Source organism: Eucalyptus grandis, chromosome 5, assembly GCF_016545825.1.
Source record: "Eucalyptus grandis isolate ANBG69807.140 chromosome 5, ASM1654582v1, whole genome shotgun sequence".
Classification (NCBI taxonomy): domain Eukaryota; kingdom Viridiplantae; phylum Streptophyta; class Magnoliopsida; order Myrtales; family Myrtaceae; genus Eucalyptus; species Eucalyptus grandis.
The window spans coordinates 56,979,493-57,005,508 of record NC_052616.1 but is presented as its reverse complement, the minus strand read 5'-3'; the positions used below and the strand labels follow the sequence as shown (position 1 = coordinate 57,005,508).

Genomic DNA, 26,016 nt, shown 5'->3' with positions numbered 1-26,016 from the left:
TTTTTACCATAATACATTTTTACCCAAAGCGAGTTCACCACCAACTGTAGCGGCACCATCCGCTAAAATTTGTCCTTTTTTAATGCATTTACCCTGCGGAACCTGGGGTTTTTGATGCATACAAGTATTTTTGTTGGAACGTTGATACATAACTAATGGAATGCTTAAAGTATCTCCATTGCCCAATCGGTTTTAAGAAAAGAAAAATCTTATCTACCAAATCATTGTAGATTTCAATTGGAATTAGGAATTCTGTGTACAAATACAAGCGGTCCTTAACTACTTGGTGGTCAACCAGCTATTGATGGTGACGGTCGGCTGGCGGGGGTAGTGATCAGTCGATGGCAAATGGCTAGCGATGGTGCAGTTGGCAAACGACAAGCAACGGTGCTATTGGTGAGGAAGAAGAAAAGACAAAAAAGAAAAACTAACTTATTTTTAGAAATTGTTCTTGGGAATAAGAAGTAATTTTTTTCTACGTCTTGTTTTTGTTCCAAATTTATTCCCCGGTCACTTTTCTATTACGGGAATATAAAAATTAATTGATTTTACCAAATGAATTTTTATTATATTTCTATTCCAAAGAACAAAATGATAGAAAAATAAAGAAACAAAAACGTTGCCAAACAAAGCCATAGTGGCTAGATTGGGTTTTATTTCATTGAGCCCATTGCTTTCTTTAAGCCTTTGATGTTCATTGGCCCATTCTATAGAAAGAGGCAGCCCATGCTTGTCCATAGGCCCAGCTTGAATCCCATTTTCGGATTATTTAAAAAAAAAATTATCAAATGTTTAAAAAAAAAAAAATTAAAATTGCAAAAAAAATATCTTTTCTAAGAGTTATGAAAAAGCTATAAAAAAAAAAAAAAAAAAATCAGTTGTTATGTAGTTTTCTCTTAAATTGAGTGACAATCCTTGTTAAAAATTGCATTCAAAATTGAATAAGGTCTTAAGGCTTTATTGTAGGATTTGAAATCTTAGAGACAACTGTTAGGTCATTTGCGCAATTCTATTTTGATCATCACTTGATTGCGCACTTTTGATATGTTAATTGTGGTTTTCCTTTGGCCTAGTTAGGAATGGCATATTTCTTATTTCTTAGTGTTAGTTTCTACCTTTTCCTTGCAATTTATTTAATGCTTCTTTGATTGCTAATTGTTATGTTAATTATTGCACACCTACATGATCAACTCACATGTTAGTGAATAAGTTTAAAATTAATTCTAAAATGAACAAAATTAGATACTAAAATGGCACTAGTTAATTAATTAGTATACCCAAGTCTCCAACCCTTGATTTTATTGTTGTGTAGGAAGTGAGGTATATTACCATGTTTCGATTGATTTTTACCCAATCCCAATAGGCTAATTATGACTCCTCTTTAGAAAATCCTTGTAGCATCAACTAAAGCTAAAATTGAATACCCCAACATTGGGTGGGATATGGGCTTGGAAGAGTTTGCACCTAATCGAGTGCTGTAAGCCCCATTTTAGACAAAATTCCTAAACTTATGTCTTTTCCCCTCCAGATGAAAAAAGTAGGTCGTGACACCCTTTAATTAATTTTACTTAAGGAATTCGCTAATTAACACTAATAATAATAAAATAACTCTATTAACAGCCCCACCTCAGTTCTAGAAATTTCAAAATTGTCCCTAACCTTATCATGAATTTACCAAGATATCTCTTTTTATACTTAGTTTTACTATTTTCTCATTTTTTCATTCAAGATGCAACAAAACCTTTTTTGTAATCTCTTTTAGACATTATAGGCATGAGAACGACTTTTTAATTCAAACCCAATAATCACAATAGCTCAACATACAATTATTGAGACTTACCCACACATAGAGTAAAATCTAAACTAAATAAACAAACAATCAATCAACTAAGCTCAAGTAACAAGTAGATCATTCCAATTTAGTCCTTAGAGTTTTCACTCACATTGAGTGAAATTCAACAAAGCAAGTCTTTAATCACCTTGAAATCAAAATAATTACTAACATTAACAAATCTCATTCTTTGAAAACAACAAAGCTAATTTGATAGAAATAGAGGGAACCCATAAATATAACTTGTAAGAAACTAGATTGAAAGTGAGGGTTTGAACTTTGATCATCTTGAAAAAGAGTGGAATAGAAATTTTTTTTGAACTTGAAGATGTAAAAGTGATGAAGTTGCACGTTCAAGAGAGGAATGAATGTATCTTATCTCATCTTCCAAATTTATTCTATATTGAAGAGAATTTTGAAATAACATTTATTAGCTTGAGTTAAAAGAAATAATGTCAATTAACTATAGTTAATAGTAGTAGATATAAAGTTACTCGAGTTGAAAATAATATGTCACGCATGAGGTTATAAGAGCTATGTTCAACAGATTCAATTAAGGCATTTGGGCAAAGCATAAGATGAGAATTAAGACATTTGTCCAAGCTAAAGTAGTGACAAATGGCATGGTTGGATAAAAGAGAATGGAGATATTATGTTAGGTTGGATAGATACTATACATTGCAGCAAATAAACAGGAAATCATTTTTAATTTGAAATGACGATATTAGAAAATTATTGTGAAATCACCAAAATTATTAAGAAAATAGATAGGACAATTAGGAGATTTTAACTCAGTAAAAATTTAATGTTTTAAAATTACTCGATACATATTCAAGAGCGTTTAGGTCCCCATTGACAATTACTATACTAATTATGTAGGTAGAAGAACACTAAAAATGTCAAAAATTGTGTATAGCGCTCACTTCAATGCCAAAATTTTCACCAGATCACTTTAGTTCCAAATAAGAGAAAAAAACAATCAATTAAGTGCCAGCGGCAAGAAATAACTTGGCATGTTATTTAAAAAATCCAGTCCATGTTGAGTACTTGGCATTGAAGTGGTCACTTTTTAACAATGATTAGTACTGAAGTCATCATTTAAAACAAAATTTGGCATTCAAACGATCATGATTTAGAATTTTTAGATGACATTGTTTAGGGGTTACATGTTGATTAGGCATGCCAGCAAATCACGTAAGATTGATAAATTAAGAAAATATGTCACGTTAATATTCCAGCGATTCAAATCGGAGTTGGCACTAAAGTGATTATTTTCTTAAAAAGTAGCACTTAAGTGATTCGAGAAAAGAAAAAAACCCCGACACTAAAGTATGTATTGTACACAATTTTTTGGCACTTCTAATGTCCATCTCCCTAATTATATATTTGAATATCATGAACTATAAAGAAAATTTCGGATGTCATAGTCCCACTCTTGTTTTCTATGCTTTAAATGCCATATGAGTTGCTAGAAAAATTTGCTATAATCATAGGTGTGGCAAAATGAATAGAACAATTTTTTGAACATTTATTTCCAAGGGAATTTGTTCTAAGTAGATTTTCTTTGTACTTTGTGTTGTAAATACAAATTGCTCATATTCTAAGGATAAGTACACTAGAAAATTTAAAACTTATTACGAAGGTATAATTGAATCTTAAATCTTTAAAAATGTACAATCAAATCATAGAACTCATAAGTTAGTGCAATCAAGACTCCATTCAATCTGACAAATAGAAATTGCCGATGTGGTATTTTTTTTTTATCACTTTCTCTCACCTCCATGGTTTTTTTTATAATTATTTTTTAAATTTTACTTAAGTTAGATTGAATAAATTGGAAAGAATATTTTTTTTTCTAAAATCAAAGTAGAAAAAAGGGAGCAAGTCCTCATTGGTGGTCGCCACAATTGCCCAGGGTCACATGGGCCTTCCCGAAGGCCAACTTGCTTGCCCTTAGCAAGGGCCTGCCATCTCAGGTCTTTATGGTGCAATCCTCTAGTGTTGGTGAACCTTGCTTAGACCTGGGCCGAGGATCACGCCCTCCCCCAAATCTAGGCCCGCAGGCCCACCGCCAGATCCAGGCCAGCAAGACCTCATCGGGGGCCGGTGAGGATCATCAGGCTTCAGGAAGGCCCAAGTGACCTTTGTTGACCCTTCCTAACGACGATGGCCACCGTCACAAGTGTGTAGTTTGTGTTTTTCCTTTTTAAGTTTTTTTTTTTTTTTTATTGTTATAATCTAATTTACATTGTATTTTTTTAAAAAATATTTGAATTTTTTTTTCTGATGGGGGTTTGGTGAGTCTCACATCATCGCATGTATCTTAAGAAAGTAATAAAATAAGACTTGCCAGCTACTGTCTTAAGGTGAAGTGAATTCCGAGTGGCAGCTCTACAGGCTGGTAGAAAATCGTGGCGACAAGGAAATCCTCTCGATCGGGCTACGTGTCTAATATACAGGAGAAGATAAAGCAGTTATCAAGGCTTTGCAATTCTGCCCAGATATTGACAAAATAAACCCGGCACTCCGATATATTTTATTTAAAAGGGGCATATGTTCACACAAGAAAATAATCCGAATTTTAATGGGATGGTGACAGTTCATACTGCGTTATCAACAGGGCAGCTCCGAACTATCACTACAAGTTGGCGACTAATATGGGAAAGGCAATCGACAAAGACTGGAAATCCACATGCGATATAAAACGGGCAGCTGATTACGAGATCGATGAAAGATGTAGAAATAGAGATGCAGCCAAATTGTAACCATTTACAAGTTGAGGCCTAGAATCTCGGGAGTAGTTAGAATTTGGAATTTGAATGATAACGGCTTTTAACGTCACACTTTGTACAATGCTATATAAGGCCGAGAAGAGTTAATTATAAATGATCCGCAATTAATCACACTTACCAATTTTTTCTGTAAATTATTTATCTATTCTTTACCCCCAATTCTTTATTTTGTTCAGTTCACTTAGTTCTGTTAGCATTAGAAATTCATCTTCTAATAATTTTTTTTCATGTTTCTGTCACCACATAACCCAATTCATTCAACAAATCAAAGATCCAACCTATGATGAAAGGCCTTGCATTGACAACCACTTCCGGCATAACAAGTAGACATCGTCGCACCTGAGATTCGCATCCAAGATGGAGAGGATCCATTTTTACGATTTGGTGGAGCCAATGCAGTACCTGTTCATCAAGATCGTCAAGCTGCGAGGTCTCGCTCACAACAGCAGCTCCTATGTGAAGATCTACGTGTCGACTCATTACGTCTGTTCAAAGTCGGCGATTCACCGGCTCGGTGAGCCGACTGACGCGCCGGAGTGGCACCAGTTCTTGGCGTTCAGCCACAGCAAGCTGAGTCGGGCTAGCTTCAAGCTGGAGATCTTCGTCTGGGACTCGCTATCGAAGGCCTTCCTTGGCGGCATCTGCTTCGACCTCTCCAATTGAGTGGTGAATAGACGAGAGGCACATGGCAGCCAAGTGGTTTGCGCTTGAGTGTGGCGTCGAGGGAGGCAGTTCTTGCATCCGAGGCTATGCTTGGAAGGCGGTTATCACGTGCTTGACGAGGCGGTGCACATGTTAAGCGACTTTCGGACCATTGTTGTCCTAGTCGACGTCCTGTATCCGGTGCTCGTGTGGTACCTAGAATTGATCGTGCCTACCGAGTTCTTATTCGTATTCTTGATTGGAGTGTGGTTATTCGTATTCTTGATTGGAGTGTGGTACTCTGCATTCCGGCAGGGATGGATTCTAGTTCTTCTGTACTCCAGTCCTTTCTCTTTGGCTGCTTGGATATTCCATGCTTACTTAAGTTCTGAAGCTTGTATTAAGTGTTGCAAAGAAATTGCAAGATCACTCAAGCTACTAAGACAGATCACTAAATTGATCCTGTTAGTTTTATCCGATATCTTGTATTATTGTTTCTACCTCACATTGCATAGTGCACCAGCAATCAAAACGTGAAGCATTGGTGGAGGGTAATTATGTTATTATTCAACGGCAGAAACGGAAAGGACTTAATTAGGCGCGCGTAAGATTTGCCCTGGTCAATCATGTCACGCTCCATATGTACTAAATCGTAGATGTACACATGGACGTATGAAAAAAGGAAAACGTCGCCGCCATGACCCACGAGGGAGAAATGGGGAGGATGAGAAAAGTAAGGATGAAAAGGGAGCCGCATGAGATGGAGACTAAGAATAGGAAAAGCCGAATCGTCGGTTAAAAATAAAGCGCGATCTTTATGAAGATTACGATTGGGTGTCATTAAATCCGGGAATCAAAGCATCTCTTTCTCTTTTCTTAGCCTAGAGAAGGGGCACGGGTGGCCGTGGCCTCTCTTTCATTTCACGTCCCTCCTAAGAATGCACAGGATGAGGCAAAGGATATTCCTTATGAGTAAAATATTAACTCAAAAATGGACTGAATTAGTATCAATGTGAAATGGTTTAAGATTGAGTTTATCTAATTGAAAGGTTGAGAACTTAATTAGTATAAATGTAATAGGTTTAGAACTTTTTTTATACTTTTCTCTACGAAAAAAGCATGCCCTTGTATATGTTATCCCCAATGTCGAAATTAGCTAGCTCCCTTGGAAAAAAAAAAAAATCGTGAAGTAAGCACCGGATTCCACCGCTTCTTCTTCTTTTTTTCCTCTCCTTTGTGCAAGAAACGAGAAAATGAAGTCGTTCAGTGCATCTTGGGCCATAAAGAAGCTCCATGGGCTGCCAGATCTATTATGGATGATTGCAGAGTCCTCTTGGCCCAGTAGCGAGGTGTCAATCTGATCCATGAGCCTAAAGAAGCCAATCGAGTGACTGATTGAGCTGCAAAAGCCCACCGGGTAGGAGAGCTTCCACCGAACTAGATTACTAGTCCTCTCCATTCTCTATGGCTAATTTTATGTTTAGATATTGAAACTTGGTGTTCAATTTTGATTTGTAATGAAAGCTATATGATTCTGACCTAAAAAAAAGAACGGAAAAATCGTAAAGTGAGCATTGGATTCCATCCGTCCTCTTCTCTCTCCTTTGTGCAGAAAATGAGCAAATGAACGAGCGACCGCACCTGCTCAAAGGCAAATATGATTGGAATATCTTTCCGAGATTCGCCACTCAAACCCCAGCGCGGATCGAGACTTTCTTTGGAACGAAATTTGTGGAAGCTCGTGCGTAAATTATATTTATTGAGTGGATTTAATAAACAAAATTTTTGCCCTATACATCGTAAAAATTAATCTCTCCGTTAAACAATTATATGATTGTTAGCATTAGAAATTCATCTCATAACCACTGTTTCATCATACAACCCAATTCATTCAACAAATCAAAAATCCAACATTTGGTGAAAAGTCTTTGATTGACGACTACTTTCGCAAAAACAAGTAAATATTATCGTAGTTGGGATTCACGTCCGAGATGGAGAGAATCGATATGTACGATTTGGTGGAGCTAATGCAATACTTGATCATCAAGATCATCATGGCGAAGAGACAAGAGGCACATGGTAGTAGGGGTGAGCATCGGTCCAAGGTTGGATCGACCTAACCTTGCCGGTCTTAGTCCGGTTCTAGGAGGATTGAGTCGGTCATCGATTCTAAGATCTTTGGATTAGCACTGTGTGAATTGGTCATTGGTCCTTGGAGTTTAAGGTTAGTTCAATCTGAACTAACCCTAACTCTATATATATTATATATTATATATAATATTCTTATATCTATTTTAAAGAGCAAACCCTAACTTAAACAGTATTAAATGGCGTCAAACATACTCTTGTTTTCCTTTCTTTTTTGTCCTCTTCTTTCTTCTTTATCCTCTTCAACCTTGCCTTGCTTTTCGCGCAACTTGTGTCGCTTGTCGCTCGACGCTTGCCCTAATGGCCCCTCAACGCTTGATGCTCGCCCCTATTGTCGCTCAATGTTTGCGTTGCTCAACGCTTGCCGTTCGCCTTTCTTCGCTAGCCTCACTTGTCACTAAGTAAATCATAAAGAAACAAAGCCCTAACTAGAAACCCTTTTTGTTCGTTTGCTGCTCTTTTCGTGGTTTGCCTTTGTTTGCTTGCCTCACGGCTCACCATGGTCTTGCGGTTCAGCTCTGTCGATAGATATATAACTTGAAATAATATGCTTTTCTTTTTAGGAAATATAAAAAATAAAACAAAAAAATTACCAGTTGGTCCCGATTGACTCTGGAATTGGATTGTACCCATAGAGTTGGTCCAATCCTCAATCGCAAAACTTGTGGATAAATACTATGCGGGTTAGTGCTTGGGTTAGGTGCTGAACCGGCTCAACTCGAACCATGATTACCCCTACATGGCAGCCTAGGACCACCGGCCGCAGATTAGAGGAGAAGAAAGAAGAGAGAAAGAAAAGAAAAAGAAGAAAACAAGCATGCTTGCTAATAAAGTCTTTGAAATTTAGAAGTATAGACTTTTGAGTACGCAAAAGTCTTGGGTCAAAAAGTTCCAGCGGAGCGAAGAAAATTTCGCAAGTGAAGAGCGCCTTTCCCGCCGAAATGGAAAAATTAAAAAGCCCAGCTAAAAAAGCAAATCGGTGGCCTTAGCCAAAGGAAGAATGTCGCGACCAATTTTTTTCGGAGGGGTGAACCACCTAGGGTTTGGCTAATGGATTGTTAAGCCTAGACTTAACTCGGGCTTTCCCAAGCCCATACCAATTCGCGACTTAGGTTCAAGTTCTTAACATGCAATTGATTTTTAATTAGGAGTCGCCACTAATCTATTTTTGGTGGGTCGATTAGAAACCCAAGTAAAATAACGGGAGAATTATTTTACTCCTACGCACCAGAGATTATGGGTACGGGGACTTGGTTACACTAGATTTCTCTAATGCCCTTTCGGTACCATTCTTTTAATTTCAAAAATGTTTTTGCAGGCAGTTTGAATTGATTTTGAATCTACTTCCCTAACATGTGAAGGGATCATGTGGGTGCACAAACCACCAATTTAACACCCAAGTAAAGCAATAAATAAATTGCAGGACTTACCTCGTAGCAACGAAAGCATCTGCGTTGTTAGATCAAAATTCACATCAACAGTCCTAAATATGATTTTTAATTAACACGCAATTTCTTTTTTTGTTTTCACTTAATTAATGAGAATCATGCTTTATGCAATGCATGCCACTAATTTAACATGAAATGATATGACATGGCAACATGACTTAGCTATATGACCTAAGCAATATGACATAAATAAGCATGTAGTCTATCCTGAAGCATGAGATGGATTTATTCTAAAAAATAATTTTTTGTATTTTCTATGAGATTCGAAATTAAAGAAATGCAACATTTAAATATGCAATCTAAATTAATCTAATGACTGGCAATTTCTAATTAAATGGCCCTAACAAAACGTGCATTGTATGAACTTAATTCAATTTATTCTAATATGCAATGACGTATAAAGAATGTCATAATTCTACATTACATATGCATGATGACCTTTTTTTGTGTTTTTGTTTTATTAATTTCGAAATTAGGAATTGTCAAATTATTAAACATGCAACCTAAGTAAAAAAACACTAGCAACCTAAATTGATTGATTTGATTTTTGATTTTTGAAATTCGAAATAAAATCTCTCTTCTAAATATGCAAGATAACAAGAAATATTCTAAAACAAACCTAATCCTAACTCAAATATTTTTTTGGATTTTTTTATTTAACAAAATAAAATTGATTCAATTAACGTGACGACAAATTAGATAAGATATGATCGATATCTACAAACCGGCGAACCATATCTCGCGCATGAGATCGGGTTGGCCAATTTTTAAATAAATCGCAAATCGAATCTCGGGCGGGAGATCGGATTGGCGATTTTTCAAGCGATTGTGATTGCGAGTCGGATTTCGGACGCGAAAATCGGACTATCAAACACAAATTTCACATGCTGTTTCATATCAAACATCTCATCACAATGAATAATAAATACTAAATAAATAAATGAACAAAAATAAAATAAAATAAGAAATCTACCTAATTAGGGTTTTGGCCTCTAAACTAAAGTCAGCCAGCGGCTAGATGGGTTGCCGTTCGGAGCTCCGACGAGGGCGGCGGGCGGACCGGCGGCAGCAATACTGACCAGCGGGCAGGGGGTTGTTGTCCGGCGTTTAGGAGCAAGCCGCAGTTGGGTTGTCGCTCGGGCGTTTAGGAGCAAGCCGCAGTTGGGTTGTCGCTCGGGCGTGCATCAGGTCGGCAGACGTCGTGAGGGCTCGAACCACTGCAGGGGGATCGGGCGCCGCGAACGACTGGGCTGGCGGCTACTGGTGTCGCTAGGGCTCGAACTGCTGCAGGGTTGTGGGTTGCAGCGGTGTTGTCCCACGGGTGTGTAGCGGCTTGGCGTTCAGTTCCGGCGTCGTGGGTCAGCAAGCAGAGCAGCAACGGCGACGGGGCACAGGCTGAGGCGCGGCGGCGGAGCTGCGGACGTCGTAGGCGCGGGCGAGGTGCGGCGTGGCAGAGGCGAGCGAACCAGTGGCGGTGCGGAGGCGCGGCGGAGCTCGGAGATCGACGGGCGGCGTCGTGGGCGGAGCGGGGGTGTTGCAGCGGCGCGGCGTCGGCGAGGGCGAGCGCGGTCGTCGGGGGCGCGGTTCGAGGTCAAGAGCGGCGGTGGTGCAGTGACAGGTGGCGCTCGGCAAGGTCAGAAGCGGCGGGCTTCGTCGGAGCTCCGGCGTCGGGGTGCGTTGGAGCAGCAACGTGGGCAGCAGGTTGGGAAGACGATGAACAGCAGGGGTCAAATCACCCTTTTCCTTCTGCCTTTACCCTTCTCCTCTCTGCAGCCGCACTCCTTCGTACTATCTCTCTTTCTTTTATTTTTCTGCTTTTTTTCCTTTTTCTGCTATTCTTTTTCGCAGAAGCAAAACCTCTTTTTTTACTTTTCCGACGAAGAGAAACCTCCCTTTACATGAACTCCGTACGCATCCTTTTATAGACGAAACAAAACGTGATCTTTTTGTTAATATTTCCATCTCACGAATATTGCTTATAACCTCTTGAACACAAAAATCCCTATCTCATGAATATTCACCCCGATTTCATCATCTAATGATAAAAATAAGATTACAATGCGATTTTCTTAATTTTCAAAAATCATCATAATATCGCATCAAATCTTAATTTTTCACAAGATAATCAATTAAACAACAACGACGGGCTTGGGTTAATTTTATCCTTTCATGGGCCTTGCCCGGCCTATTAATTAAAAATTCAAAACCACCACCCGACCCATCCGTCACCGATCCAATAAATAAAAATGCCAACTAAAATAAAATGCACCTAAATCTATATGCTATCTAATTAATATACTTTTTTTTTTTTATAAAATTAAACCCTAATTTTTAATGACTAAACGGGCCGTTAAAATTTAGGTGTCAATAAAGAAGCAAGCACCAACCTCAACACATCACTCCACACATCACTTCTCATTACTTTCCCCATATAATTCAAATTAGATGTGAAAAAGCTCGCCCTATATTTATATTTGTCTGTTCTTGTTTACTAGGGAGCCTTTATGATATGAAAAACAAAGATCGTGCGGTGTTTTCCACGCCAAAAGTTCGTCGGGTGCAGCAAATTCACCATTCCATGGGATGATCAAGTCAATGAACAACACGTAATGCCTCGCAAGACATTCAAGCGATCAAGCAAGAAGAGAAATGAAGAACATTGTGAAGTTTTAAGAAGCCCAGGGAAAAAGCTAATCGCTGCAACAGCCAAAGGAAGAAGAAGCACCACCGTCTCGAAATTAGGATTTATTCACAAGCCATACACGATCAGGAACCCATCGGTCCTGATTTCACATAAACATTTTCAGAGAAATTCATTTATAACAACCCTCGTCCATAGAGACACCAACTTTCAAGCAGACACAACCACTTAGAATCCACCACGAAGACGGAGCACGAGGGGAAGGGTCGACTCCTTCTGGATGTTGTAGTCCGCCAGGGTTTGGCCGCTGGTCTGGGGAAATGCCTTCCTTGTCCTGGATCTTAGCCTTGATGTTGTCGATCGTGTCTGAGCTCTCGACCTCCAGAGTGATGGTCTTGCTGGTGAGGGTCTTGACAAAGATCTGCATTCCTCCCCTGAGCCTCAGCACGATGTGAAGGGTCGACTCCTTTTGGATGTTGTAGTCTGCGAGGGTGCGGCCGTCCTCGAGTTGCTTTCCAGCGAAGATTAGATGCTGCTAGTCTGGTGGGATCCTTTCCTTGTCCTGGATCTTGGCCTTGACGTTGTCAATGCTGTCGGAGCTCTCCACCTCGAGGGTGATGGTCTTGCCGGTCAAGGTATTGACGAAGATCTGCATGCCTCCGCGGAGAGACGGAGGACGAGGTGGAGGGTCGACTCCTTCTGGATGTTGTAGTCGGCTAGCGTACGGCCATCCTCGAGCTGCTTGCAGGCGAAGATGAGTAGTTGCTGGTCCGGAGGGATGCCCTCCTTGTCCTGGATCTTGGCCTTCACATTGTCGATGGTGTCGGAGCTCTCGACCTCGAGGTTAACGGTCTCGCCGGTGAGGCTTAAGGAAGATCTGCATGCCTCCCCGGAGGCTGAGCACAAGGTGGAGGGTGGACTCCTCCTGGATGTTGTAATCGGCAAGGGTGCTGCTGTCCTGGAGCTGCTTGCCGGAGAAGATAAGGCGCTGCTGGTCCGGCGGGATGCCTTGCTTGTCCTGGATCTTGGCCTTGACGTTGTTGATGGTGTCGGAGCTTCCCGGTGAGAGTCTCGACGGAGATCTGCATCTGCAAAGCCAACAAAACATGAATTCGAGCCTTCCTTTTAACCGTCGGAACCGAGAAATCAAGAAAACGCGAAGAACAAGAAACGAGAACCCAGATTCAAGATCAACAGATCGGAAAAAACCCATATCCAGATCGTGAAGAACAGAAAGATCAGAGGTCGAGAAGCCTCCATTGAGAGAGAATCGTTTGAAAGAACTCATCAGACACTTTGTAGACCAGAAGCCTTTTATAGCTGGGGGAAGCCAATGGGAAACCGACACGTAGCGATATGAGGTGACTCGCACCAGTCCAATCGACTCTTCGAGCCACGAAAGCGAAAAAGAGAGGTAAGGGCAACTAAGGTCAATCATTTCTGTAAAAAGAATAAATTAATTAATTACTTTTTTTGGTAAAAAAGTAATTAATTTATTATAATTACTTAACTTTATTGATATTTCCAGGATTCCCGGTTGAGGTGGGCCCACCGTCAACCGGCATCATCGGGCAAAGAAAGCCCGATGAAGTGTCGACACGGGCGATCATGAGCTGTCCCGCAGCATTGAGGGCGAAAAAAGAAAGGTAACGGAAGACTAAGATCAATTAATTTCAGCAAAAATAAATAAATAAATAATTTAATTTTATTAATATTTTCAAGATTCGCAGTTGAGGTAGGGCCACCGTCAACCGACACCAATGGAAAATCGAAACGCGGCCATCATGACGTGGCTTGCACTGGTCCAATACGGCAACTCTTGGTGCTACGGAGAGACAAAAGAAAGGTAAAGGGGCAACTGGATGGATGTCCGCTAGTAATTATCGGTGGACACTTACAGGACTCAGTTTCGGTATTCAGATTTTGTTTGGTTAACGAGGGATCATGAATAATACTTCTTGTATGTCCTGAGCAAGCGGGTGTAGAGCTAATGTACTCATCTGGCTAATATCGTCTGAAGTCCATGACAGGAAAAAGGTTACACCATGTCCAGTTTTAATTCCTGTTACTGTTTAATTTAATTCTGCTTACAACGATTGCCTGATTTTATTTAGATTAAGTTATTACCGGGAAGCATTGATAAAGATTAATGCCTAATAAATCAGTGGAGTTTAGTGAACGCTTAAGGTTAATTTTGATTGGAGTATGGTAGTTGTTGAAGGAATATAAAGCGAGGTTGACGTGATTCTAAATTGTTGAGTCTTCAGATATGAGGTATAAAATCAACTATAGACTTTGGCTAATACTTAACAAGGCGGCAGGAACTTTGTAGGTCCGATGGAAAACGAAAGAAATGGAGATCCTTTTCGTGACAACCAAAGCTGCGTGTGGGATTTAAGTCAAAAGCCCAAAGACGTTTTTATGTTTTCCTCCCCTCTTCAATATCCACTATTTTTCACTGGCTTAGAAATTCTTGCTGACCAACTTAATTATTAGGGAAAATGATGTGTGTAGCAAATGGCAGATTAGTTGATCAAATATGTTGTGTAGTAAAGAGTTCTCATTGCGGGTATTTGTTCCTGATTTGTCGTCAGACCATGCACCTTGGCCATTTGACCAGTTGCCCAGAAGCTGGAACTTCTTGGTGAAAAACTTCCCTTTCGGAAGATGACCTAACATGGAAGTGCTCTGAGAACTATTCATCAATCAAACTTTGCTACAACTTCAACCTTCCCTCTTGGTAAGGGGGAGGTGATGATGTTAAGTTTCAAGTATCGAGTTCGACTCTCATGTTCTACAAAGAGATAGAGCGAAAGTTTGAAAGTGAGATGAGAGTTAGAGTAGAATAGACAAAAATAAAAATTTATCTTGGTTAGTCTTTTTCGTGTGTGCTAACACTTACTCTTGCTGAGCCTTTGGTCCAATATTACTATGCATATGCAGATATTGTTCATACTCAATGAAAGCCCAAATCTAGATGTGCTAGGACTAGGAATACTAACTATGGCCTTGCAAACTTTTGCTTTTACCGTAGTACCTCATGTTTCTCATGTTTCCGTTGGTGTATTTTCTGCAAATATGGCATTTAATATGTTTACCACATCAAATTCATGTATAAGCACACTGTGATATATAAATGGCATTCTTTTAGCGATATCTATTTTGTCATTAATTCTCCTAGCCTTACTCTTTTGCTTCCTAGAAGTAAGGCATCGTAGTTTTCTATATCCTCTTCTCTCCAATCTCATTTGAGTTGTTTATGCAAGATACATTATAAATTGAACTTCATTGCTGCATTTATCTGCAAAAGTAGCATTATTTGGGTAATTTCATGAGATGGACAATTGGAGGATTCTCTTTGATTGATCAATAATATTTTGACATCTTTCTTCGAAGACTTGCAACTTGTTGCTTTGGCCAATGGTGGAGCTCTTCTCTATCCTTTATAACTAGTTCTGAAAGTTTTTAAGAATTAATGATGACAACGTCAATTACTTTTTAAGCCCGTCCCGTCAGTTGATAGGATCATTTGTTGCAAGTTAGAATTTGTGTCTGAATTATGTTAAATTTAATTCTGCGTGCAATGATTGCCTGGTTTTATTTGGATTAAGTTATTATTGGGAAGTGTTGATATATATTTATGGCTAATATATCGTGGGAGTTTAGCATATGCATGAGATTCATTTTGATTGGAGTATAGTAGTTGTTGAAGGAAATGTAAAGTAAGGTTGCATGATTCTAAATTGCTGCAACTTCAACCTTTCCATTTGAGAAGGGCAAATGAGAAGTTCGATTCCCCACATTCAAAGGGGTCGGGAGTGAGAATGTTTAGTTTTAGGTGTTGGTTCAAATTTTATGCTTTACAAAGAGGTAGAGCAAAAATCTAAGAGTGAGATGAGAGCTAGAATAGAACTAACCCTTAAAAAAAAAAAAAAAAAAAAAAAAACTTTATCTCGCTTAGTCACACTTACTCTTGTTAAGCCTTTGGTCTCACTATTACTAGGCATCTACAAATAAAATCCCAAATCTAGATGTACTAGGATTAGAACTAGTAACTATGGCCTTGCAAGCTTTTTCTTTTACGGAAGTACCTCAAGTTTTTGTTGGCGTATGTTCTGCAAATATGGTAGTTAATATGTTTACCACATTGAATTCATGTATAGGCACACTGTGATACAAAAATGACATTCTTTTAGTAGAATTTATTTTGTCATTAATTCTCCTAGTCTTACTCTTTTGCTTCCTAGAAGTAAGGCATCGTAGTTTCCTATATCCTCTTCTCTCCAATTTCATCTGAGTTGTTTATGCAAGATGCATTATAAATTGAACTTTGCTATTCCATTTCCCCGCAAGAGTAGAATAGATTTATCCAAACCAGCACTAGTTTATTTGTCATGAGATGGAGAATTGAAGTATTCTCTTTGATTGATCAATTAATGTTGACCATCTTTGGGGTGGGGACGTTTAGTTTTAGGTGAGAATTCGAATGTCACACTTTATAATGAAGTAGGATAAAAGTTTGAGAGTAAATTGAGAATTGGAGTAGCACAAAAAAATAAAATCTTTACCACATTAGATTCATGTATAGGCACGCTGCGATATATAAATGGTATTCTTTTAGTACAATTTGTTATGTCATTAATTCTCCTAGTCTTACTCTTTCGCTTCCTAGAAGTAAGGGATCGTAGTTTTCTTATATATTCTAATCTCCAATTTCATCTGAGTTATATGTGCAACATGCATTACATATTAAACTTTATAGCTGCATTTATCAGCAAGAGTAGAATAGATTTATTTGAACCAGCACTAGTTTATCTGGGTAATTTCATGAGATGGACAATTGGAGGATTCTCTTTGATTGATAAATTATTTTGACCATCTTGGGGGTAGGGACATTTAGTTTTAGGGATGGTTCAACTTCCACGTTTTGCATGATAAAAGTTTGATAAAGAGTTGAGAATTAGAGTAATATAGACAGAAAAAAAAATGTTTACCATGTTGAATTCATGTATAGGCACACTGTGATATATAAATGTAATTCTTTTAGCAAAATATGTTTTGTCATTATTTCTCCTCACCTTACTCTTTTGCTTCCTAGAAGTAAGGCATCATAGTTTTTCCATATATTCTCCTCTCCAATTTCGTCTGAGTTGTTTATGCAACATGCATTATAAATTGAAATTTACTGCTGCATTTATCCGCAAGAGTAGAATAGAATTATCTGAACCAGCACTATTTTATTTGGGTAATCTCATGAGATGGACAATTGGAGGATTCTCTTTGATTGATGAATAAATTTTGACCATCTTTCTTCGAAGACTTGGAACTTGTTGCTTCAGCCAATAGTGGAGCTCTTCCCTATCCTTTATATCTAATTCTTCAAGTTCTAAGAATTAATGATGACAAGGCTAATTACTTTTAGAGCCTGTCCTGTCAGTTGATAGGATCATTTGCTGCAAGTTAAACTTGAATTTGTGGCTGCATTATGCTAAACAAAGGCGGATCTCCAAATCACTTGTCACAAATAAGGAGTCCTATTTGACTTGGAATGTCAAGGGAAAACTGTTCAAACCATCTTAAAGTAGAGAAGAACGGTAATCAGATATGCTTGGTGATCAAGCAGTTATGTTTTACGATAAAACATTTGTTTTGACTTTCGAATGCACGCATAATGTTAGAGAGGTGTTTATATTGATTTAATTATATGGTCTTTTGAGGCTATGTCATGACGATGATGAATACTCATCTTATCCTGTTCCTTATTTGCAGACAGGTTGCTAAAGGGCTAATGAAGTATCAAATTGACATTATTATTAGTGTACATCCACTTACGCAACATGTTCCGCTTCGTATTCCAAGGGCAAAGGTTCTCCCAAAGAAGATCGTTTTTACCACGGCACCAGTCCAATACGAGAACTCTTTAGTTGGCATTATGTGTCTCATCTCTCTCTCTCTCTTTCCAAGCCCTAGCGAATTCTCTCAAGGTAGGCTTCTCGATCTCTGATCTTTCTGTCGTTCATTGTTCATTGTGAATGGGTTTTTCCTGATCTGTTGATCTTGAATCTGGTTCTCGTTTCTTGTTCTTGGTATATTCTTGATTTCTTAGTTCCCACGGTCGAAAGGAAGGCTCAAATTCGTGTTTTGTTGGCTTTGCAGATGCAGATCTTCGTCAAGACCCTCATTGGGCAGCTCCAAAACCATCGACAACGTCAAGGCCAAGATCCAGGACAAGGAAGGCATCCCGCTGGGTCAGCAGCGTCTGATCTTTGCCGGCAAGCAGCTCGAGGGTGGCTGCACCCTTGCCGATTATAACATCCAAAAGGAGTCCACCCTCCACCTTGTGCTTAGGCTCTGCGGAGGCATGCAGATCTTCGTCAAGACCCTCACTGGCAAGACCACTACCCTCGAGGTTGAGAGCTCCGAAACCATCGACAGCGTGAAGGCCAAGATCCAGGACAAGGAGGGCATCCCTCCAGACTAGCAACGTCTCATCTTCCCCGGCAAGCAGCTCGAGGATGGCCGTACACTAGCCGACTACAACATACAGAAGGTGTCGACCCTCCACCTCATCCTCCGTCTCTCCGTAAAGGCATGCAGATCTTCGTCAAGACCTTGACCGGCCAGACGATCACCCTCGAGGTGGAGAGCTCCGACAGCATTGACAACGTCAATCCCAAGATCCAGGACAAGGAAGGGATCCCACCAGACCAGTAGCATCTCATCTTCGTTGGAAAGCAGCTGGAGGACAGCCGCACCCTCGCCGACTACAACATCCAAAAGGAGTCGTCCCTCCACCTCGTGCTGAGGCTCAGGGGAGACATGCAGATCTTTGTCAAGACCCTCACCGGCAAAACCATCACTCTGGAGGTTGAGAGCTCCGACACGATCAACAACGTCAAGGCTAGGATCCAGGACAAAGAAGGCCTTCCCCCAGACCAGCGGCTGCACCCTGGTGGACTACAACATCCAGAAGGAGTCGACCCTTCACCTCATGCTCCGTCTTCATGGTGGATTCTAAGTGGTTGTGTCCGCTTGAAACTCGGTGTCTTTATAAACGTGGGTTGTTATGAATGAATTTCTTTGAAAGTGTTTGTGTGAAATCAGGGCCGATGGGTTCCTGATCGTGTGGGGCTTGTGAATAAATCCTAGTTTCAATGGAATAAATAGTCTATTTTCCTATCTATCGTCTGTGCATTGGTCTCTCTTCGTGGATGCTTGTGTTGAGATGGTGGTGCTTTCTTCTTCCTTCGGCTGTTGCAGCGATTAGCTTTTTTGCTGGGCTTCTTAAACTTCACAAGGTTCTTCATTTCTCTTCTTGCTCGATTGCTTTAATGTCTTGCCCAGCATTACCTTTGTTCACTGACTTGATTATCCCATGGAATGGTGAATTTGCTGCAACCGACCACCCTTTGGCCATGGAAAACTACACCAAACTTCCTTCTGAGTCGGGTCTTTGAAGCCACGACCGATCTTTGTTTTCATATGATGAACGCTCCGGACCAAACAAGAACATAAATACGTTCTTAAATGTAACGAGGTGCATATGTGCTGGAAGGTGGTGCTGAGCATAATATTGGTTTTGGTTATGATAGATTTTTATTATATATATAAAGATCAGTATTTTCGGGGGGAAAAAAGATAAGGTAAAATTATAAAACTCCACGCTCGTTGAACTGGCCTTCACTAATATTGGCTGAGAAAATACTAGCTCTTTTTTTTTGGTCAAAATTATTATTTCTTTTTAATGCTAGAATTGTATATGGCTCTGTTGGCCCAAATTAGAGACCAGTTCACATGCCAAAATAGACAAATATTCGACTTGGGTGGTGAAATAGAGCTAGTGTTAAATTAAGGAAACAACGGCATCATATTTAAGTTAAATGTCTTGAATTACTCTATTAAGAAGTCTTGACTCTTGAATGAAAGACACATTATATTATAAAGATTTGTATGATCCCATCGATAGTGATGGCGCTAAAAGAGAAGGAAGCTAAAGAATGGGAGTGCATGAATCAAAAAATGGTTGGCTTTATTTGATAATGGATTGATGATAATGGTTTTTTTTTTCAAACAAATGCTGAAACATTGTGAAGGAAATTACAAAATCTCTACGAGAGAACACAAAATAAGCATTTTTAGTTAAAAAGGGGAAAATTATCAAGAAAGTCTAAAACCTATTATAAATTTTCCAAATAAGTCATAAACCTTTTTTTTTTTGTTAATTCAGTCCTAAACCTTTTATATTTGTGCTAATTTAGTTTATTCGGCCAAATTTGGCCAGTTGGTGCTGATATGGACACCGACCGTTGCTAGCGAATGATTTTTTAATAATATTTTATTTTTTTCAAAATTTTTTGTTAATTTTTTTCATTTATTTTTCCTCTCTCTCTCTCTCTCTCTCTCTCTCTCTCTCTCTCTCTCTCTCTCATTTGCCCTCATTGGATTGGGCGAGGGCTTGCCTTGTCAGTGGTTGGGCAAGCTCGCCTTGCCCAACGATGGTGAGATTTATGGTGGCTGAGGTTTTGAATTTTCTAAAATTTAAGTGTACATCCTAGAGATTGGAGAACATAACTAGAATAGAAGTTAAGAAGGGGGCAAATAAAAATGAAGCTATGATCCGCCCGTGACGCTTCCATTGAAGATCTCAATGGTGTTACCCTGGCCAACATGGTGCCACCTAAACGACCCACCTTCATCCCTCAATTTCTGCTTGTATATGAAAAAATAGCCTTCTTGTGGCAGATGTAACTGGTCCGACTTTTGCAGCTTCTGGAGCTCCTTCCTCAGCTCCCCAACATTGTCCGATGCGCTAACCTCGACCGCAATCCTCTTTGTCCTGCACTTTGTCAACACCATCACCTTCAACTTCTTGGAGGAGCCGGGCGCCGCCGATGTAGTCGGGGAGCATTGTTTCACGGAGACCTCGACCTCGGAATTGTCCAAGAGCTCGCACTCCCTGACCGACTGGTGGTCTTGCAACTCCGTGCCATTCGCCTGGAGCGCCAAGTGGCCCGCAGGCACGCCCTCAATCTCATGGATCTTCTCCTTCAACCGCACTACCGTGTCATTCGCGTCGATCTCGACGGGGACGTGTGCTTTCAAGGAAGCACTCTTCACGTTGAGCTGGAGTTTTGTGCTCGGAGATGGTGAGGGTTCTTCGGCCTTATGAAGGTTTTGGGGCGAGGCGGCGTCGACCACGACGAGCTGGACGTGAGAGTTTTGTAGGATCTCGCAGTGCTCGACGTTGCGCTCGTCTTGAAGGACTCGGCCGTTGAAGATTAGAGTTTGTGTCGTCATGGGGATCCCTTTGGTATTTCTGGATCTTTTCTTTGATCTCTTGAACTGTGTCGAAGTAACCCACTTCGATTGAGAAGGGTCTTCCTCTTTGAGGCTCGAAGATGACATCCATGGAAAACGAAGCGAAAAATAGTGATTAGGGTTTCTAATTAAGTGTAAAGCTAAAAATTAGTTTTGAGGATAACAGCCTGCGAGATTTTCTAACTGACAAACAAAATACAATCCTTTGATTCGAACCTTAAATGGCAACAACATGCGATCGAAAGCTTAAAACCTAAATTTACTATTTTGGGTCCAAGATTTATGCTGCATATGGTCAAGTGAGGATGATGAACTCAGTCCCTCGCAATAGTTTCGGATAAATCCAAACCATAACTTGGAGTTTAAATCCATAACTTAACCCGTAAGCCCTAGATTTTTGCCACAAGGCCGCTTTGAGCATGCAATCCATATCAAGAGTCACTAAATTTATTGCTCTTATTACAATGGTTAGGGGAAATGTTTTATTTTGCAAGTAGTTAACATTCGATGCCATCACACAATCTGTTTTGTAGAATCAAAAACCAATATCAAGTAATAAATGTATAACAAAGTTATTTGAGACAAAGATTCAACGGGGAAATGTCATATCTAGCTAAGTTAAAGATCTAGCTAATGGAATTTTCAGATGGGTCCAATCACATACACAATTGTAATGAAATCTTATCCATTTTTATTGCTAAAACAATCATAATTGGTTGGATTCTGGGACAGATGATTTTTTTTTTTTTACTTTTCTTCTTTTGCGTGGAAAGACCCAATCAAAATCTAGTCTCAACGAGATCGATGGATAGAATTAGCCAAGAGAGAGCTGAGAGATAATATTTGATCCCTTTCACTTCGTCATTACTTTTTTGATATCCCATATACTACTTTGCATACTAATCCGTTTAGAGTTTCCTATGAGTTCATGCAATTGAATGGCCGATTCCGTTGTTGCAACACTGACTGAAAGATTATGAATTTTTATGCAAAATTATCTCATAAATTGAAACGATAGCAACTACCTACTTATATTAAAGCTATATTTTGAATTCACGCAACTTTAGGAATTTCATCGTTCGAGATCATCCATCTATTGAGCAAAATTAGAATGTTGGTAATTAGCTCAAATAAGAATTGATAATGCAAAATTCATTGATAATTTGACCAGAGAAGAGTCAGTAGGTACTCTTATTGAGATTTATAATTTTTAGAAAAGATTCTAAAAAGTTGATAAGCAAGGGCAATAAAAGTTGTTCAACGATAAGAAAAGTTTGTACCGTAAAAAAAATCTGAAAATAACTTAAATGAAAGTTCGTAACTTAATATTTATCGGTAACTTAATTGGACAAAAAGTAGGTACTAAAATAAAGGTTGATAATTCCATGCAAAATTGGTAAATTAAGGTGTTGGTAATAATAAATTTGAATAAAAGGTGGTAATAGATAATAGAATTTACTTTTCTTAGAGATAAGAAAAGTTGATATAACAAAAAAAAATAAACATCAACAACTAGCTCAAATGAGAGTTGGTAGCTTAAATTAGGTGATAACTCAATTACAAAAAAGTCGGTAATAATTATAATTGAGGCTGGTAATTTTTTTAAGTGAGTTGTCAAATTTTAGGTTAGTTTTAGGTCGATTCCAAAGGGTCCCAATTTAGTTTCTTGTTCCAAAAAATTAGAACCGACCCTTATTGTATGGGTTCTAGGTAAATCAGCCCACCTTGAAATGGATCACTTGATTCAGCTCTTGCTTTAATTTGATTTACTTGCTCAAGGACATATCTCTGGGGAGAGCACTGACAGTAGTTCTCAATTCATGGTTACAATTTTGACAGTTCATTCTTGCCTCATTTTATATAGAGGACTAAGGGTTTCTTTAGGATGAAATGTAAAAAGAGGCAAGTAAATTTGCGCAAGCTTATGCGTGCAAGCTCAAATTTGAAATACTTGATTGGCTTCAAAAAACTTTTCCCCTACAAACACTCAATGAAAGGCAAATTGAAACCAAAATTAAAATAAATAAAGGAATAAAGGAATAAAAAGGTTTTGATTGAAGAAACCTCACAGCCGAAAGTGTAATAGAAGCTCGAGGTATGGGGCCAAAAAAGGCAAAAAAGTGACATTATCTCAACCTCTCCATTTATGAGATATAATATTACAATGCCATCATAAAATACAAGATTTTCACTATTTGTCTCACTAGCACATGGCCTTGTTCTCATTTGAAAAATTATTCCGAAAGGGAAAAGAAGGATTAAAAACAATATAGAAAAAGAGAAGTGAGGCTGAGATAGATTGTTAAATAGCAAAAAGCATGTGACCTTTTTAGTTGTCCCCTAAGGGTGAGCATGACAACGCTTCTTGGCTGGGAAATAGTTTTTTTTTTTTTTTTTTTTTTTTTCTATTATGGGGAATAATTTCTGAGTAAAAGAACGCATTTAGTAACTACACAAAATTTCTACTCTTGGAATAAAAAAAAGAATAGAAATGCGTTTGGTAACGCAACAGTTTTCTTTTTTATATTTATTCGTTTTTTATTCTTACGCATGGATCGTCGGTTGCTGTCGCTCGTCGGTGCTGCTTGCCACCGCCACACGCTGCCGCTGCTGCACGATCGCCGGTTGTGACTGTCACCACCGATTGCCGCCGCACACAGCCTATTGGCCGTCGACGATCGTTGACCGTCGGCCACGGGAGGTGGCGGCCGATGGGCTGTGTGGCGGCGTTCGGTGGTGACGATCGGTGGCCGGCGGTCGTGTAGTGGGTGGCGGCGACGAGCGGTGAGTGAGCGGCGGCCAGCCAACAATTGGCTACGGCAATGGGCGGCGATGAGTGGTGGACGACAGTGGCGGCGACTAGCAGCGGGGGTGGTGGCGGCGGGCGGTCGGCGGTGGCTCCGAAAGCGGTTGGAGGTGGCCGCGGCAAGAGAGAGGAATAAAAGAAAAATAAAAAAGAAAATTAGCTTATTTCTAAATATTGTTCTCGAGAACAAGAAGCAACTTTTTTTTTTATTTTAAATTTCTCGTTTCTACTCCAAATCTATTCTTGGGCTAACTTTCTATTCTCGTGGAATAGAAAAACAACTTGGCGTTACCAAATTGACTTTCGGTTTTTGAGGATGGTACGTTGAGGTTTCGAGGACGATTGTGTGTACTTGACGATGCAACGCTTAAAGAAGAGATTTAATTGGAAGCTCATCGTAGCAGTTACGACATTCATCCTGGTAGTATGAAAATGTATCAGAACCTACGTCAACACTGTTGGTGGTCTGGTATGAAGGTGGACATCGCCAAGCATGTCGCTAAGTGTCTGACGTGTTAGCAAGTGAAGGCACAGTACTATAAGCCGGGAGGACCTCTGCAACCTCTCGAGATTCCTGAGTGGAAATGGGAACATATCACAATGGATTTTGTGACAGGCTTACCAAGGAGTCAGAGAGGTAAAATTCCATTTGGGTAGTGGTCGACGTACTAACAAAGTTGGCTCATTTCATCGCAGTACGAAAGGACCTTAATTTGGACAGGCATGCAGAGTTGTATGTGCGTTAGATTGTTCATCTGTATGGAGTGCCGGTAACGATTACATCAGACTGAGACCTGAGGTTTATAGCTGCATTTTGGAAAAGCTTGCAGAGTGCTTTAGGAATGAAGCTGCAGTACAGTACGACATATCATCCTCAAATGGATGGCCAATCTGAGAGGATGATTCAAACCTTCGAAGACATGCTGCGAGCTTGCGTTTTGGATTTCAAGGGAAGCTGGGAGGAACAACTTTATCTTGTTGAGTTTGCCTACAACAACAGCTACCAGCAGAGCATTCATATGGCTCTTTTCGAATCGTTGTATGGTAGAGCGTGCAGAATGCCAGTGTGTTAGGATGAAGTCGGGGAAAGGAAGATCACAAGCCTAGAGTTAGTCCAGCGGTCGGGGATGCGCTTGTCGTCATCGAGATAGATTGAAGACCGCTCGAGCCGTCAAAAAAGCTACGCAAATAAGCGTCGAAGGCCTTTGGAATTCCAAGTTGGTGATCACATTTTTATGAAAGTGTCATCAATGAGGGGTACTTCGCACTTTGGCACGAAAGGGAAACTGAGTTCGAGGTACGTAGGTCCATTTGAGATTCTTGAAAGAATCGGGATCCTAGCATATCATCTTGCATTACCGCCGAGATTGGTACAAGTGCATGACGTCTTTCACGTGTCAATGTTGAGGAAGTATGAGCCCGACCCGACCCATGTGCTGAATTTTGAGGATTTAGACGTGGACGACAGAGTATCGTACGTGGAAAGCCCGATTCAAATTATGGATTAGAAAGAACAGGTTCTGCGTAGCAAGACCATTTCGTTGGTCAAAGTGGTCTAGCAACACCATTTGCACTAAAGGAGCAACCCGGGAAAGTGAAGAGTCGATGAGATGACTGTACTCCCACCTTTTTGCTTAAATATTGTAATGGTTTAAATTTCGAGGAGGAAATTTTTATAAGAGGGGAAGAGTTGTGACACCCTGAAAATTCAGTTTTGTTTTCAATTGAATGAATCAGGCCCTTTATTGACGCGCCTATAGTGCTATTCTCTAAGCTTATCACTCATGAGATAACTAGACTATCTGGGAAAGTCATTAAGGGATTTTAATGCAATAGACTTGAGAATTCGATAAAAAATCGACCACTCGACCGTGCTAATCTGCAAGGGCCATTACGTCACAGTTGACAATCTATCAAAGACCAGAGATAGGTCGATTCGATTGAGATAGGTGATCAAAGTGTGGGTGATTCCACTAGATTGCAAAATTCTCATCAATCGACACCAGACTGATTTTTCTGTCGTTTTAGTACCTTGTGCCCGTAATCGAAATCTCGAGATTTTCACGACAACCGAGAGTTGCCAATGAGTCAAAGATGCACATTGTGGCTCAGAAACAATCGACCACGGGTCAATTGCACTAAAAATTCCTAAAAGCTACTCAGTAGGTTAGGTCACGCTAAAATCGCGTCAGATTGAAATTAACTGCGAATTTGAACTCAATTTTAGAAATTGAAAGTTCTGTCATGTTACGATTTATTTTAGGAACGTCAACTCATCCTCCGAAGATTTTTCGGCGAGTTCGGGATTTTTACGGAAAATCGATATGGACAATTTGGAAAAGAACGGATATTCGGATGGCCGAATTGAAGGAATTTTTGACTTCCAAGCA

General features: G+C 39.7%; 1 protein-coding gene and 2 pseudogenes across 1 annotated transcript; 1 reads left to right on the top strand and 2 right to left on the bottom strand.

The window, feature by feature from the left end:
• The window catches only part of LOC108953866, a 101,446-nt pseudogene that overhangs the window by 23,372 nt on the left and 52,058 nt on the right, over nt 1-26,016 (top strand).
• Nucleotides 11,573-12,805, bottom strand: LOC104447850 (annotated as a pseudogene).
• LOC104451129 (ubiquitin-like protein-NEDD8-like protein RUB3) lies at nt 20,113-20,911 on the bottom strand. Its single transcript, XM_010065865.2, is given in 2 exon segments — nt 20,113-20,808; nt 20,810-20,911. Coding segments are annotated over 2 exon segments (798 nt in total).